General features: G+C 57.5%; 1 protein-coding gene across 1 annotated transcript in view; it reads left to right on the top strand.

Annotated features, from left to right (window-relative positions):
- Window positions 1-2308, top strand: part of HSF1 (heat shock transcription factor 1) — a 99025-nt gene extending 96717 nt beyond the window's left edge. The window contains 1 exon segment of the mRNA XM_034763780.1: window positions 634-2308. Coding sequence (XP_034619671.1) covers window positions 634-839 — 206 coding nt within the window. The 3' untranslated portion in view covers window positions 840-2308.
- The last annotated feature ends 11449 nt before the right edge of the window (window positions 2309-13757 follow it).

Here is a 13757-nt window from a genome sequence, read left to right as displayed (position 1 = left end):
GGAGGTGTGTGCCCAGTGCGTTCTGAGCCCGCGTCGGAGTTTTCACCAACCAGTTCCCATCTTTCTCCCCGTTTTAAATCTTCATCCCCCTCCTTGTACTGCAGGTGACTCTTGTCTGTGACCGCAGGGCTGCCTCCTTCTCAGCTTGCCGTGCACACCCTTTCCTTCCCCCGGACGCTGTACTCTCCTCTCCTGGCCTCCGATGGCACGAGCGAGACAGGTCCCGGCTGGCTACCTGCTGACATGCCAGCCCTGCCGGGCAGAGTCCGTTTCAGAAGCAGGCCCCTCTATGTGCTGCTCACACTGCTGAAGGGCGAGGCCCACGAGCCCCCTGGGCATGCCTTCTCCCCAGTCCAGAGACAGCATCTCTAGGGTGAGCTGGGATCCAGGCCCTCCTCCACGCTGATTCCTGCTCAGCCAGAGACATGCTGAGCGGCCATGTGCCCGGGTCCCAGCTGTAACACGGGGTGTCCCTGAGCTGCAGTTACTGTTGGAAAAGCCCATTCACGTTCTGCTCCCGGTGCCAAGCTCTTTGCTAAGAGGCACATCCCCCCCACAGCGTTTGGCCCTGGGCCTGCGAGTCCCTCCTCCCCACTGAGATCCCCCCTCCTAACACAAGCCGTCTCCTTGCAGGGAAGCAGCTGGTGCACTACACAGCTCAGCCCCTCTTTCTGGTGGACTCGAGCGCTGTCGACATGGGGAGCGGAGACCTGCCCATCTTCTTTGAGCTGGGGGAAGGGCCGTATTTCACCGATGGCGAGGAGTACTCCGAAGACCCCACCATCTCTCTCCTGTCGGGGACTGAGCAGTCCAAACCCAAGGACCCTGCCGTATCCTAAGGCTGAGTGCGAGAATACGCTGTAAAGGGAAATCCAGCCACCAGCCTCCTTGCTTTGCACAGACATTGAAAGCTCTAAACACCCTTCGGTCCATGTTTGCTTCCCCCGGCACTGTGAGGATTTCATTTGTGTGTGTGCTTAATGAGGTGTTTTGAAATCTGCTTTAGATTCTAGCCACCCAGTATAGTGCTCCTCCAGGTTGGCAGTCTTCGGGGGCTGAGCAGTGCCGATCCCTGTGCCCAGAGAGGCTAGACAGGCACCGGGGCTTGGAAGTGCAGGCGGGAGATCTGGGTGGTCACAGAATAGCTAGTCACTAAGTGAGATTGTGTTTCGTTCTACACCCCAGGCGAGGGGGGCGGCCATGCCCTGCACAAGGTCCCAACAGTTGGCGAAGGTCAGCAGGCGCGTCGCTCTTGCCATGGAGACGGGGCGTGGCGGCGGGGCCGCACGATGCTCCTGGACATGTAGAAGGGGTTGTGGTTTTGCGGCGGGGAATACCCCCTCCCCCCAGTGAGGTGGACTTGGTGTTTTTTAAACCTGGCGCTGATGGGCTGGGTCCCTTGGTGGTCTCTGCCACGCAGTTCGCTCCCTGCTGCTCCGTGTGTGCGTGGCAGGGCCCCTCGGCTCCCCCAGCCCAGCCACGGAGAAGCCGAACTTCCTCTTTTCTTTTCTCTTGCTCCGTGTGTGTTTCTTTTCTTTGTGTTGTTTTTTGGTTTGGTTTGGTTGTTTTTGCTTAGCAGTAAAAATTTGTACATTTACACTTCAGATTGTTAATAGTAAAAACTGTATTTTGGATTTTTACATGAGAGAAGAAGCGCCCACTTCTATCTATCTATCTCTGTATATATAAATATATATATATATACATACAAATATCTATAAAACAAATGGCCTCTCACCTGCCGGCTCGTCTGTGGTCGAAAGCTTTATTTCCGTCCTCTCTGTGCTGGGGGAGTGAAGCTGGCGGAGAAGGTCCCAGGCACTAGCCATGGTCCCGAGAGCTGCTCGGCTTCCACTGTAACTGCCCTTTGCAGCCCTGGGCACCGCCGCGTGGGGCCTGGCTCCAGGTGCTGGGTGCTCTGCCTTTCGACAGTAGCTTGAGCTGTTACCACCCGTGTCCATAAGAGCCAACGTTCCTGCTTCCAGCTTCAGCAAAAGAAAACAGCAGATGCCGAAGTCAGGTTTCTCTGGCATATCTCAGCAGAGCAGGGGATGGCTCCAAGTTTGAGTGATAGACGATCTGGGGTTTATTTGGGGGGAGGGGGTCTTTAAATTCTGTGTTGTGGTTTCCCTGCTGAAATCCCATCCCAGGTTTAAGGGCTGAATTTTCAAGGATGTTTCTGTTTTCGAGCCCATTGGGGGTGAGCGTGCAGCTCAGCCCATGTCAATGTGCCAGACGGATGTTGGACACTTGCACGCCTCTGAGGAGTGCTTTTTTAATAACAATAAAAGAAAAATTGCATTGTTAAGTTGAGCGTGTTCAAAACTTCCCTCCCTCTCTATCCTCTGTCGGTAGTTAATGTTGTGGTTAATCATGTGGTGCTTGTCTCTCTGTTGGCTGTACAGAAAATGTGGTGATGCTTTAACTCATGGGACTTCTGCAGGCAGCAGCTCATAGACAGGTTTTTCCTGGCTGACATCTCATAGACTCATAAACTTTAAGGTCAGAAGGGACCATTATGATCATCTGGTCTGACCCCCTGCATGCTGCAGGCCACATGACCCTTCCCTGGACTCTGCCATTGAAGTCCCCAATCCTGTGTTTTAGTGACTTCAAACGGCTGAGACCCTCCTGCTAGTGATCCCTGCCCCATGCTGCGGAGGAAGGCAAAAAACCTCCAGAGGCTCAGCCAATCTACCCTGGAGGAAAATTCCTTCCCGACCCCAAATATGGCGATCAGTAAGACCCCGAGCATGTAGGCAAGAGTCTTTAGTCTGGCCCTTGTTGGCCATTATGCTATTCATGTACCATTGCTTGGTTTTCCTTGGCTACTATGTTTTACCATTAAACCATTCCCTCCATAAACTTATCTAACTTAATCTTAAAACCAGACAGGTCCGTCGCCCCCACCGTTTCCCTCATCAGACCAAGGGCTGCATGCACTAAGTGAACAAGTGTTGCAAGAAACCAGTGCTTCAGACCCCTGGAGTTTGTAACAGGCACACGGCCTGGGGCCTCCTGCCGCTGTTGTTCTTCAGGCCTTGGTTACAACATCTAAGAGCTGGTGTGTGTCAGCTGCAGAGCTGGTACCATGTACAATCATTGCTTCCCACAGGGACTGGTCTGCACAGAGTTCGCCAGTGCTGAGACCCCATCCCAAAACGCAGAGCTTCACCTTTGGAAATTGCCCAGTGCCTATGGGGTAGGTGCTGTAGAATCCCAGAATGCACTGGGGTTAGAAGTCCAGTGTACAGACATGCCCCCCACACACACACACACTTATGCAATCATTCCGTTCCGGAAAGCCTTGCATAACTCGAATGTTGCGTAAGTCGGAAACATATACCCGTTCGTTACGCAAAATTTCCGCAACTCAAAAATCCTATTTCTGGCTTTTCCGTAAGTGCGAATTTGCGTAAGTCGGGTTGTGCGTAACCGGGGAGCGTCTGTATGCACTACAAAAGGCTCTTTCCGTGTCTCTGGGTGGGGGACACAGGGATGAATGAGGTGCAGCCATTGCATGCAGGCGAGGTCCCTGCAGTGCTCTCCTGGGTTAGCAGAGATGCAGGCCAAAGAGTGGGGCTTATTGCCCACTTTCCACATCCCCTGCGACCTCCCGGGAGCCATGCACTGGGAGTGGGGTTCGGCGCAGTGGGCCAGATCCAGTTCCCATTGGAGCTGCCAGTAAAAAGAGCAGAGTGATGTGTATCAGAGCCCTGCATCCCGAGGAGCGTCGTTCTCTGTGGGTACGTCTGCACTGCAAGTAGACCCCTCCGGCTGGCTTGGGCCAGCTGACCCGGCCTAAGGGGCCGTGTAACTGCAGTGTAGACATTTGGGCTGGAGCCGGAGCCGTAGGACCCTGCGAGGTGGGAGGGTCCCAGAGCTCGGGCTGCAGCCCAGGCCTGAAAGTCCACACCACAATTAAACAGCCCCTTGGCCCGAGTCCCGCGAGCCCAAGGCAGCTGGCACGGGCCAGCCACAGGGGTCTCATTGCAGGGCAGACGGACCCTTTGTGCCTCTGGAGCTCCTCAAGCCCACAGCTGACTCTGTTCCCTGACTACCTGCATATTCCTTCAGCTTCCTTCTCCAGCAGCCCGCTCCTGTGCATTCCCAGTGGGCTGGTTTGTCGTGACATCGGCTCTCCTGGACTGACTGCCTTCCCTTTTGCAGTATTACCACCTTGCTCCTTCATTTGGGTTAGAGCTGTATTGCCCGTGTCCCTAGCAGGGCGTTGCTATTGCCCCTTTCCATTCAGTGGATAGGTTCGCTTCCCACTCACAGACGTGTCTGATCTAGGCCTTGCCTCTGCACCTCTTCCCTTCTTCCAAGAACACCAGGCTCCATGTCCCTTGTTCCCCATGTAACTTATCCCAGGTGTTTGCTCCCCCCGCCCCCCTCGGCAGGAAGTCATTCTGGCGCTGTTTCCTACTTTCTGGATTTTCTTCTCCCAAGTTTCGGAACCCATCTCCGATGTGAGAAACCCCTACGTCCATGACAAGGGTTTCTGGCAGTCCTTACGCACGTGTCTGTCCCCCTCCCGGCCGTGCTGCCTGTGATGTGAAAAGGGGAGCTCTGTGTGTCGGAAGCAGAAAGAATTGTCCGGATGAAGTGGAATTCCCACAATGAGTCTGGCAAAAGAAGCATGCTGGTGTTGTAGGGAACGTCACGCGGCCCCTTCGCAGTCCAGCTTTGTGTGGGGGTGAGTGAGAACACATGAATTCCGAGTCCTCCATACTATAAATACTACACATGTGACTGCAGAGGGCCCCGCCCTGCCGAGCCGTGTCTGTGTTGAGGGGTGTGTTGAAGGAATGATCATCCTCACCGGGACAGAACAGTCCCTTTTGGACGGGACTCTGTTCCTTGGCGTGTCTCTGCTCCCCACTCTCCTCCAGCACTGGTGACCTGGCATCTTGTGACTGAAGAGTCTGTAAGCTGTGATGGGAAGACGGCAACTTCAGCTCTGCCTTACAAAATCCAAATCGTTAAGAACGATGCAGAAAAGCAAGAAGAGTTCAAGAAGTAGTTCTGTTCTACATCTGGAGAGAAGCAGGATGCTGTACTCAGGTCCCATGAGGATGATGAAGTGTTTTCCAACCCATTAGTGACTTAGGAGGGTGATAAGTGACAACTGCTAGCAATGAACATTGTTTAATCGGCAGGATAACTTGCACCCAAGAGTCCTAAAGGAGCTGGCTAAGGAGATCTCTGGCCAGGGAGTAGCAGGAAAGTTACAGGAGACAGGAAGAGTACTAACGTGCCAGTATTCAAAACGGACAACGGGATGAGCTGGGTAATTGATGTCAGGCTAACTGGCCTCTAATCCTGGGCAGAATAATGGAACAGCTGATACAGGAGTTAATCAATAAAGAATGAAAGGTAGGAATATAATTAATGCCAGTCAACAAAGTTTTATGGAAAACTGACCTTGTCAAACAAACCTGCTTTCATTGCTGGATGTGATTACAAGGTTGGTTGATGAAGGTAACTGTGACGAACTGGGCCTGTTCTCACTGTGGTCTGTGAATGCTGACAGGGGAGTGTGCTGGGATAGTCTGCATTGCAGGATGGGATCTGCCCGAGGGCGCATACCTGAGTGTGTAACATGAGAACCCAGGAAGGGGTTGAAGGCGAGGCGACTCCTTAGCCCGGGAAACTGAACAAGGGCTGTGGGAGGGGTCGCTGAAGGAAGAGTGCTGGAAGGAGGCTGGAGAGATGGCTGGGAGGCAGAGATGGCTCTGACCCCCCAAGGGGGGCTGGGCTGGGATGGCCGGGGACCCCAAGATGGACAAAACTGAGGGGGTCCCTGTTGTCTGTGCCTGCAAGACCTGTCTTGGACTGTATTCCTGTCATCCAAATAAACCTTCTGCTTTACTGGCTGGCTGAGAGTCATGGTGAATCACAGGAAGCCGGGGGTGCAGGGCCCTGAGTCCCCCAATACTCCGTGACAGTAACTGTGTAGGGGTAATAGATTTAAGAGGTTTGTAAGGCCTTTGACTGAGTACCACATGACGTGACATTCTGCTTAAAAAGGAAGCACGATACAACATCAATAAGGGACACACTACATGGATTAAGAGCTGGCTAGCTGAGAGGTTTCAAGAAGTAATTGTCAATGGGGAATCATCAAATGGAGCTGTTTCTACTGGACTCCACCGGGGTTGGTTCTAGGCCTGATGCTGTTCAACACTGTCATCAGTGATCTGGAAGAAAAACTAAAGTCCCTGCCTGTAAAATCCGGGGATGGCAAAGCTTGGCGGAGCGCTAAATAAGGATGAGGACAGGGCAGTCATACAGCCGATCCGGATCACTTGGCAAGCTGGGCCCATTCAAACCAATGTGTTTATTGTCAAATGCAAAGTTACACATCTAGGCTCACGGGATGCAGGCCTGGCCTACAGACTGGGGAGCTGTATTCTGGGAAGCAATGACTCTGCGCGGGATCTAGGGGTCACAGTGGACAAAACTCAACATGAGCTCCCAGTGCAACGCTTGTCAAAAAAGGGTTCAAAAAAAGCACTAGATAAGTTCACAGGGGATAGGCCCATCAATGGCTATTAGCCAGGATGGGCAGGGATGGTGTCCCTACCTCTGTTTGCCAGGAGCTGGGAATGGGCGACAGGGGATGGATCACTTGATGATTCCCTGTTCTGTTCATTCCCTCTGGGGCACCTGGCACTGGCCACTGTCGGCAGACAGGATACTGGGCTGGATGGACCATTGGTCTGACCCAGTACGGCCATTCTTATGTGATCCTTGGATCATAGAATCACAGAATATCAGGGTTGGAAGGGACCTCAGGAGGTCATCTAGTCCAACCCCCTGCTCAAAGCAGGGCCAACACCAACTAAATCATCCCAGCCAGGGCTTTGTCAAGCCGGGCCTTAAAAACCTCCAAGGAAGGAGACTCCACCACCTCCCTAGGTAACCCATTCCAGTGCTTCACCACCCTCCTAGTGAAATAGTTTTTCCTGATATCCAACCTAGACCTCCCCCACTGCAACTTGAGACCATTACTCCTTGTTCTGTCATCTGCCACCACTGAGAACAGCCGAGCTCCATCCTCTTTGGAACCCCCTTCAGGTAGTTGAAAGCAGCTATCAAATCCCCCCTCATTCTTCTCTTCTGCAGACTAAACAATCCCAGTTCCCTCAGCCTCTCCTCACAGATGCATGAACAGCGAATTCGTGAGCAGCAGGGGGGTGATTTTGTGTACGGTATTGGTGAGACTAATGCTGAAATCCTGCATCGGGTTCTGGGGTCCATTTTATAAAGAATGTTGAAAAATAGGAGAGGGGACCAACGAGCCCCAAGAATGAGTTGAGGGGTAGAGAAAATGCCTGACAGTGAGAGACTTACAGCTGGATCTGTTTAGCTTCTCCACGAGGTGGTTGAGAAGTGGCCGCATTCCAGTGTCTGAGTCTCTTCAGGTACCAACGGGCTCTTTTCTCTGATGGAGAGAGGTCTAACGAATAGCTGCAATCCTAGAGGGGAAACCCGGGAAACGAGGCAGGCATGTCTGTGCCGTGTTGTTCACCGGGTATTAGAGACAAGGCGGGTGAGCTCATCTCTTTTATTGGACCCACTTTTGTTTTTGTGAGAGCAGCTTAAGAGCGCTGTGCAGCGTCTCTCACCGACAGAAGTGGGTCCAATCAAAGAGCTGACCTCACCCACACGTCTCACGTACATTTCTGACAGGGAGGGGGACGAACCACTGGAGCAGACTCCCAAGAGAAGTGGTGGATTTGCCATCTCTTGACGTCGTCCCACCCAGCCTGGCTGCCTGTCCGGACAGTGCTGTACCAGACACAAGTTACTGGGTCATACGGGGTAACGGTGGAATTCCCTGGCCTGGGATCGACAGGAGGCCAGACTAGATCAGCGGTTCTCAAAGTGTGGGGCGGGACCGTCACCAGGGCCAGCGTTAGACTTGCTGGGGCCTGGGGCTGAAGCCAAAGCCTGAGGACTTGAGCCTGGGGTGGCAGGGCTCTGCCTCCCCCCCCCCCCCCCCACACACACCTCACACAGGGCAGCGGTGCTCGGGCTCTGGCCCCCTCCGGCCGGGGTCACGTAGTACTTTTTGTTGTCAGAAGGGGGTCGTGGTGCTATAAAGTTTGAGACCTGCTGGACTAGATGATCGAATGGTCCCTTTTGGCCTTAAACTCTGAATGTCCCAGGCCTTGTATCTCTAGTGACACTTCACAGGGGCCCCATGAACGTGTGGATCATGTTTCTTCTGGGCTCACACCCGAGCACTGCGGCGGGAAGCCATTATTGGGGGGAAACCTTTTCTCTGTTCTTCCGGAGTGTTTCGCCTGGTGCTTTGGGTGAAATTCAGCCCTGTGCAGAGGGGCTGGCGCGGGCCTGCTGGGGCTTTGTAGCAGCTCTCCTTCGGGTCCCCAGCGGGGAAGCAGAAAAGCCTCCAATCCTGATTGTTTTAAAAAAAGATTCAAGACATTGTCAGGAGAGCCAGGGCCAAATTCCCAGCTGGCTCCATTGCCATCCGTGGCCCCCGTGTCTCCCGGTTACAAGGGTGTTGTATGTAAAGCTGCAGTGGACAGGGTCCCTCATGTCTCCTGTGCGGATCAGTATGTCAGATACACTCTGGGAAAGGAGATTCCCTCGCAATGGGACCATCTAGCCCCTCGTGGTTTCCATCGCAAGGCACCCTGGCAGCTCCCTGCTCCATGCATGTGTCTGTCGGAGAGATGGCTCCTCTGGCTCCCCCAACATTGCTTCTGAGCCGGCGGAAGAGTCGATGGGCTGGCCACGGGGCCACCAGCCCCAGCTCGTGGTGCACAAAGGACTTCAGGACCAAGCCGTGCAGCCTGGCCACGGGGATGAGGATGGAACAATCTCTGCGGTTCATGTCTCTCGGCTGAAAAGTGCCCATGGACTGCGCTTTGGCCAGCCCTAGCTTTCACGCTGCGTCTCCAGCGAGGTCCTTCCTCAGCCCTGCCCTGGCTGGGAAGCGGGGCGGTGACTGGCCGCTAGCTGATTGCAGTGGGGTGAACAGGGGCAGAGCAGAATAGAGCATTAGCTCATTCACCGCTCCCTTTGAGGGGGCAACTGATGCAGTTCCCTTCTGAGTGAGTGGGGAGTCTTGTTAACTCCTCCCCTGCCAGGCTCCAGGATCTCCGGTGCTCCCTTTACCCAGCAGGGCCAGTGGAAGTGCTGGCGTGGGACACTGGCACGTGGGGGGGACACGGTCAGGAGGGGCCTCGCAGGCCGACTCGAGACCTGTTCATGTTTGTGCTGATGCCAGGAGGGTTTCAGTGTGACAAGCCTTTTCTCCCGGCCGTGTTGGGGTCCCCCCTGGCAGGCAGGTGAGGGGGTGTCTGTGTGTTAGGGCAGAGGCACCTTGCTTGGCATTTTCCCAGGAAGCTGCCGGCTCTGTTTCCTTGTGGTGGATGTGGCGGCAGCCAGGAAGGATGAGCCAGTGGTTAAAGCACCAACCTAGGACTTGGGAGACAGTTCCCCAGACTCCCCGTGTGCCCCCGCCCCAGGGGGTAATAGCGCTGCCCCCTGGCGGGGGAGGATACACACATTGCGCACTGGGAGGTGCTCGGGGACAACGGGTGGGGCCAGGTGAGTGCTCAGACAGGCAGCTCTGCTCTCAGGGCTTGGACCCAGATCCCAGTGCTCCCCCACCCCCAGGTTCTGTGCTTCATCAGGGAAAAGCACCAGCACCGTCAGCCATCCGAGTGCTGACCCAGCCAGGCCAGGACCTCCCCCAGGCTCCCTCCCAGCACACGGGCCCCTGACCTGCGTCCACCAGCGAAATCCAACCACCATCCGTTGATCGTCCCGTAATGGGGAGGAGCTGCCTGGGACAGTCCTGCCTGGGCTGCTGGTGACGACTTGTGCTGCTTCTCTGGCTAGCACGTGTCAGCACGTGGCCGGCTGAAGCCCCCAACCCGTGACAAGTGATACCCGGCGAGGGACAGCAGCGAACGCTCTCCGATGCGCTTGCAGCCCTAGGCCCGAGCCAGCCGGTCTCAGCGATATTGGCAGAAATGCCAACAGGGGCCTGGCCCTCGTGCTGCCGTGGGAGAGCCCGACTGCCCACGGAGCCAGGAGGGAAAGGTCTACGTGCAGCGAAGGGCTCCTGGACGTGCTGGGTGCCCCGATAACGATCAAACTAATGGTGTGTGACACACGGGGCCGGCCTGCCATGATCTCATCCCGGCTAATGAGGTCAGCGTCTGGCCGGAGTCCAGCGCAACCGCTGGAAACTTCCCCCTCTGTGATTTATCACATCCCAGAGCAACGTCTGCGTTTCTCCGCCGCTCACCCACGGGAGCCCATCGGTAACTGGATCTGCCACAGCCAGGAATGCCAAGAGGGGGCTGGCTGATGAGGTGCAGCCGATAGGGGGAGCGAGGGGTCCCCGGGGCAGTGAGCTGGGGCTGAGACTCCAGCGTCTCACCCGAGGTTGCTACGGTGATGAGGGGGTTCCCAGGAGAGCTGGCAGCTCCCCAAGTCTGACACTGGAGAACTTAATGTCCCATAAAGCAGCTCTGCAGGCATTTGAAATCTGGAAACTCAACTCCGTGGTTAACGTCGGTCAGGAGAAAACAACGGACAGCCCCTGCCAAGGCCGGGTTAATAACATTTCTGGGCTAGCGCCAGAAAGCTCTCGAGTGACCAGACAGCAAGTGTGAAAGATTGGGACAGGGGGTGGGGGGTAATAGACAAAGCCCCAACTATCAGGACTGTCTGTCCCTATAAAATCGGGACATCTGGTCACCCTAGGAAGCTCCTAGGAGATAGAAACTGTCTGAGTGGCAAACGCAGCCTGCAGGCGCCGATCTCATGTCCAAAGGGAAAGGCGGGGAGCGCGGTGTGCCCAGCCCCACGGGTGAGCCCAGCCCTTTACAGCCTGTGGGGTCAGCAGCGCCTGGCACGTGCCCCACAGCTCAGTCTGGGAACCCTACGTTGAGTTTGGGGAAAGGAGCAGACAGTGGTTCTGTCCCTGAGTGCCACAGCGAGTCCGTAGCCATGCCGGGACTGACTGTGCCACTCTGTGCCGTCGGGAGCCCCACGGCTCGGGCTGGTCATGTGAAAAGAGCCCAGTGGGTAAGACTGGCTCCCGCAGTGACCTTCGCTCTGCCCCCCGCCGCGGGTGTACTCACTGGGCACTGTCCGCAGCGCACACTGCAGGTCCCCCAGGCAGCAAGCACACGCCAGCGCTGGAGTGGGGGGTGGCCTGCCCGGGGCCTGGAGCTACGACCCCCCAGCCAGGCCTCGGCCCTCTTCTCCTCCAACTGCCAACGGGCTGCTCTGACCAAGCCTGCACCCCACCTGGCCCCCCGCGCAGCACAGGGCTGCCGGACTCTGTTACAGACCCCATGCCCCCGCCCGCTCAGACCCCTGGCTTTCGGCTGCCCCCTCCCGCTCTGCTCCAATGTCTGCCTAGACTGGGGAGTGGTGGGGGTCATAGCACTGTAGAAATGGGGGGCTGGAAGGGCCCTTGAGAGGTTGTCAAATCCAGCCCCCTCCCTCCTTGGCACTCTTGGTGAACACGCCTTGACAGATCCAAGCTGGACCAGCCCGGACAGGGGGTTGGCTAAACCTGGTCTTAAAAACCGCCAATGATGGGGACCCCACCGCCTCCCTGAATGCCTGGTCTGGAGCTCAGCTCCCTTCGCGTTAAAACGTTTCTCCCCTTGTGGCAGGTTCAGCCCGTTACTTCCTTTCCTGCCGTCAGCGGCCCCGGAGAACCGCTGATCCCCACCAGCCCTGGCCCCGGCAAAGCCGGTCTCAGCTCCCCGCTCCGGCTGCTTTTCTCCAGACTAAACGGGCCCAGGTTTTAACCCTTCCTCGCAGGGCAGGTTCTCCAAACCTTTGACCGTTTTGTTGATCTCTTTTGGCCTCTCCCATTTGTCCCCATCTTTCCACATGGGCTGAACATAAGAACGGCCAGGCTGGGTCAGAGCAAAGGTCCATCTAGCCCAGTGTCCTGTCTGCCGACAGTGGCCAATGCCAGGTGCCCCAGAGGGATGAGCAGAACAGGAAATCATCACGTGACCTAACACATTTTGGCCTCTGCCAATCAGTAACGATGGACATGCCAGCGCTCCTGTCACCCACTGTGCCCAGTGCGGGGGAGGGGGGCAGTACTGCCCCGGGGGGGGGGTCCTTCCTCTTGTCTCCCGGCCGGCGGCAGTGCCCAGCCCCAAGACACACAGAGAGTTGCTGAAGGTTTTTATTGGCAGGGTAAGCAGTGGCAGGAATACAGGGGACAGCGGCGCTGGGAGCTCTCACGGGGTCAGCAGCAAAGCGGCGAGAGCTGTTAGCTCCAGCCTGGGGGGGTCCACTCGGCTGGGGGGCAGCGGCAAAGCCGGTGCATCTCCTGCAGGCTATCATGGGCCAGGCCAGCGCCCAGCTGAGCCCAGAAACCCCAGCCCCTAAGGCAGACACCAAGGTCTCCTGCCCCTCGCCAAGCAGATGTAGGAGGTGCCCCTTCTCCACGAGGGCCAGAGAGCAGTAGGACAGTTCCAGGTCTGCCCGGGGCACTAGATGAGGCCCCTGGCCAGTGCCCGGCTCTGTGATAACGCCATGCACCCAGCTTCCCGCCAGGGGCCCTGGCCGGACCCCTGCTGGGAAGGCACTTGCTGGGGCTCATGGGCACCGTCGGCAGAGGGGCGACCCCTGGAGCCCCTGGGATTCCTGCTGGGAGAGGCTGGGATGTGGGACTGCGGAGGCTGGGTGCTCCGGCAGAGCCAGCACCTCCCCTGGGAGAGTCGGGCGCTGGAGCAGCCGAGCTGCCTGGAGCCTGCGCTCCTGCCCTGCCCGCTGCAGCAGCAAGGCCTTGGCCAAGGTGCCACCCTGCCGGGACCCCGGGGCTCTGGGGGAGGCGTGGGGCTGGGGCGGGGGATGTCGGCTGCTCAGCCGGGCGGCCTACCAGCAGCTCTCGGAGAGCGGGAGGCTGGGCCAATGGGGGGTCTCGGGCCCGTCTCCCAGCTGGAGGGGCTGGGTCGGATCCCCCGCGGGGGTCGCTCCGTGCGGCTTGCTGGTTTGCCCCAGCTGAGGGGCCGCACAGTGGGGAGTGGGGGGCAGGGACTTGCGAGCCACAGGACTCCCGAAGGCTCCCGGCTGCAGGACAGGGGGGCAGGTGCAGAGCGAGACCCGGGCGGTGCCAGGGACGGGGAGCGAGAAGGTTTGGCGGAAGGCAGGAAGCTGCTGTCCATGGGGGCTCCGTGGCAGCTCCGGTGTGGGACCCTGCCCCTCACATCCCTGGGGAGACACAAGCCCGGGTGACCCGTCAGCGCCAGGCCCGGCCCGCGGCTGCCAGCCCAGCCCAGCCCAACCCAACCCCGCTTTACATCCTTGCTCCGCTGCCCCCTGCTGGTGCCCGCAGGACATGCGACCTGCTGCTCCCGCCACGGTCCCATCACATGACACAGACAGCGCCACGTCGCCCCCTAGTCCCGCAGCAGCCAAGTCGGCTGCGTCTCCCCCAGCATCCCCCCCTAGAGCGGGCTGCCCCAGGGGCAGGGGAGGGGTCCCCCCGCCCCCCAGGTGCTGAGCAAACTCTGCCCTGGCTGCAGGCTCCGTTGCAATGCGGGGGGCGGGGGAAATGGCAGCACACGCTGGGCGATCCCCAGGACAGGGGGCACTGGCCGTGCCCAGGGCCGGTGCAAGGATATTTGCGCCTTAGGCAAAACTTCCACCTTGCACCCCCCTCCGGTGTCCAGCCCCCACCTTCCTACAGCCAAGTTCCCCCCAGGGGCCCAGATGTTCACAAAGTGCAG

Source organism: Trachemys scripta, chromosome 2, assembly GCF_013100865.1.
Source record: "Trachemys scripta elegans isolate TJP31775 chromosome 2, CAS_Tse_1.0, whole genome shotgun sequence".
NCBI lineage: Eukaryota > Metazoa > Chordata > Testudines > Emydidae > Trachemys > Trachemys scripta.
This window is presented reverse-complemented; position numbering and strand designations above follow the sequence as displayed.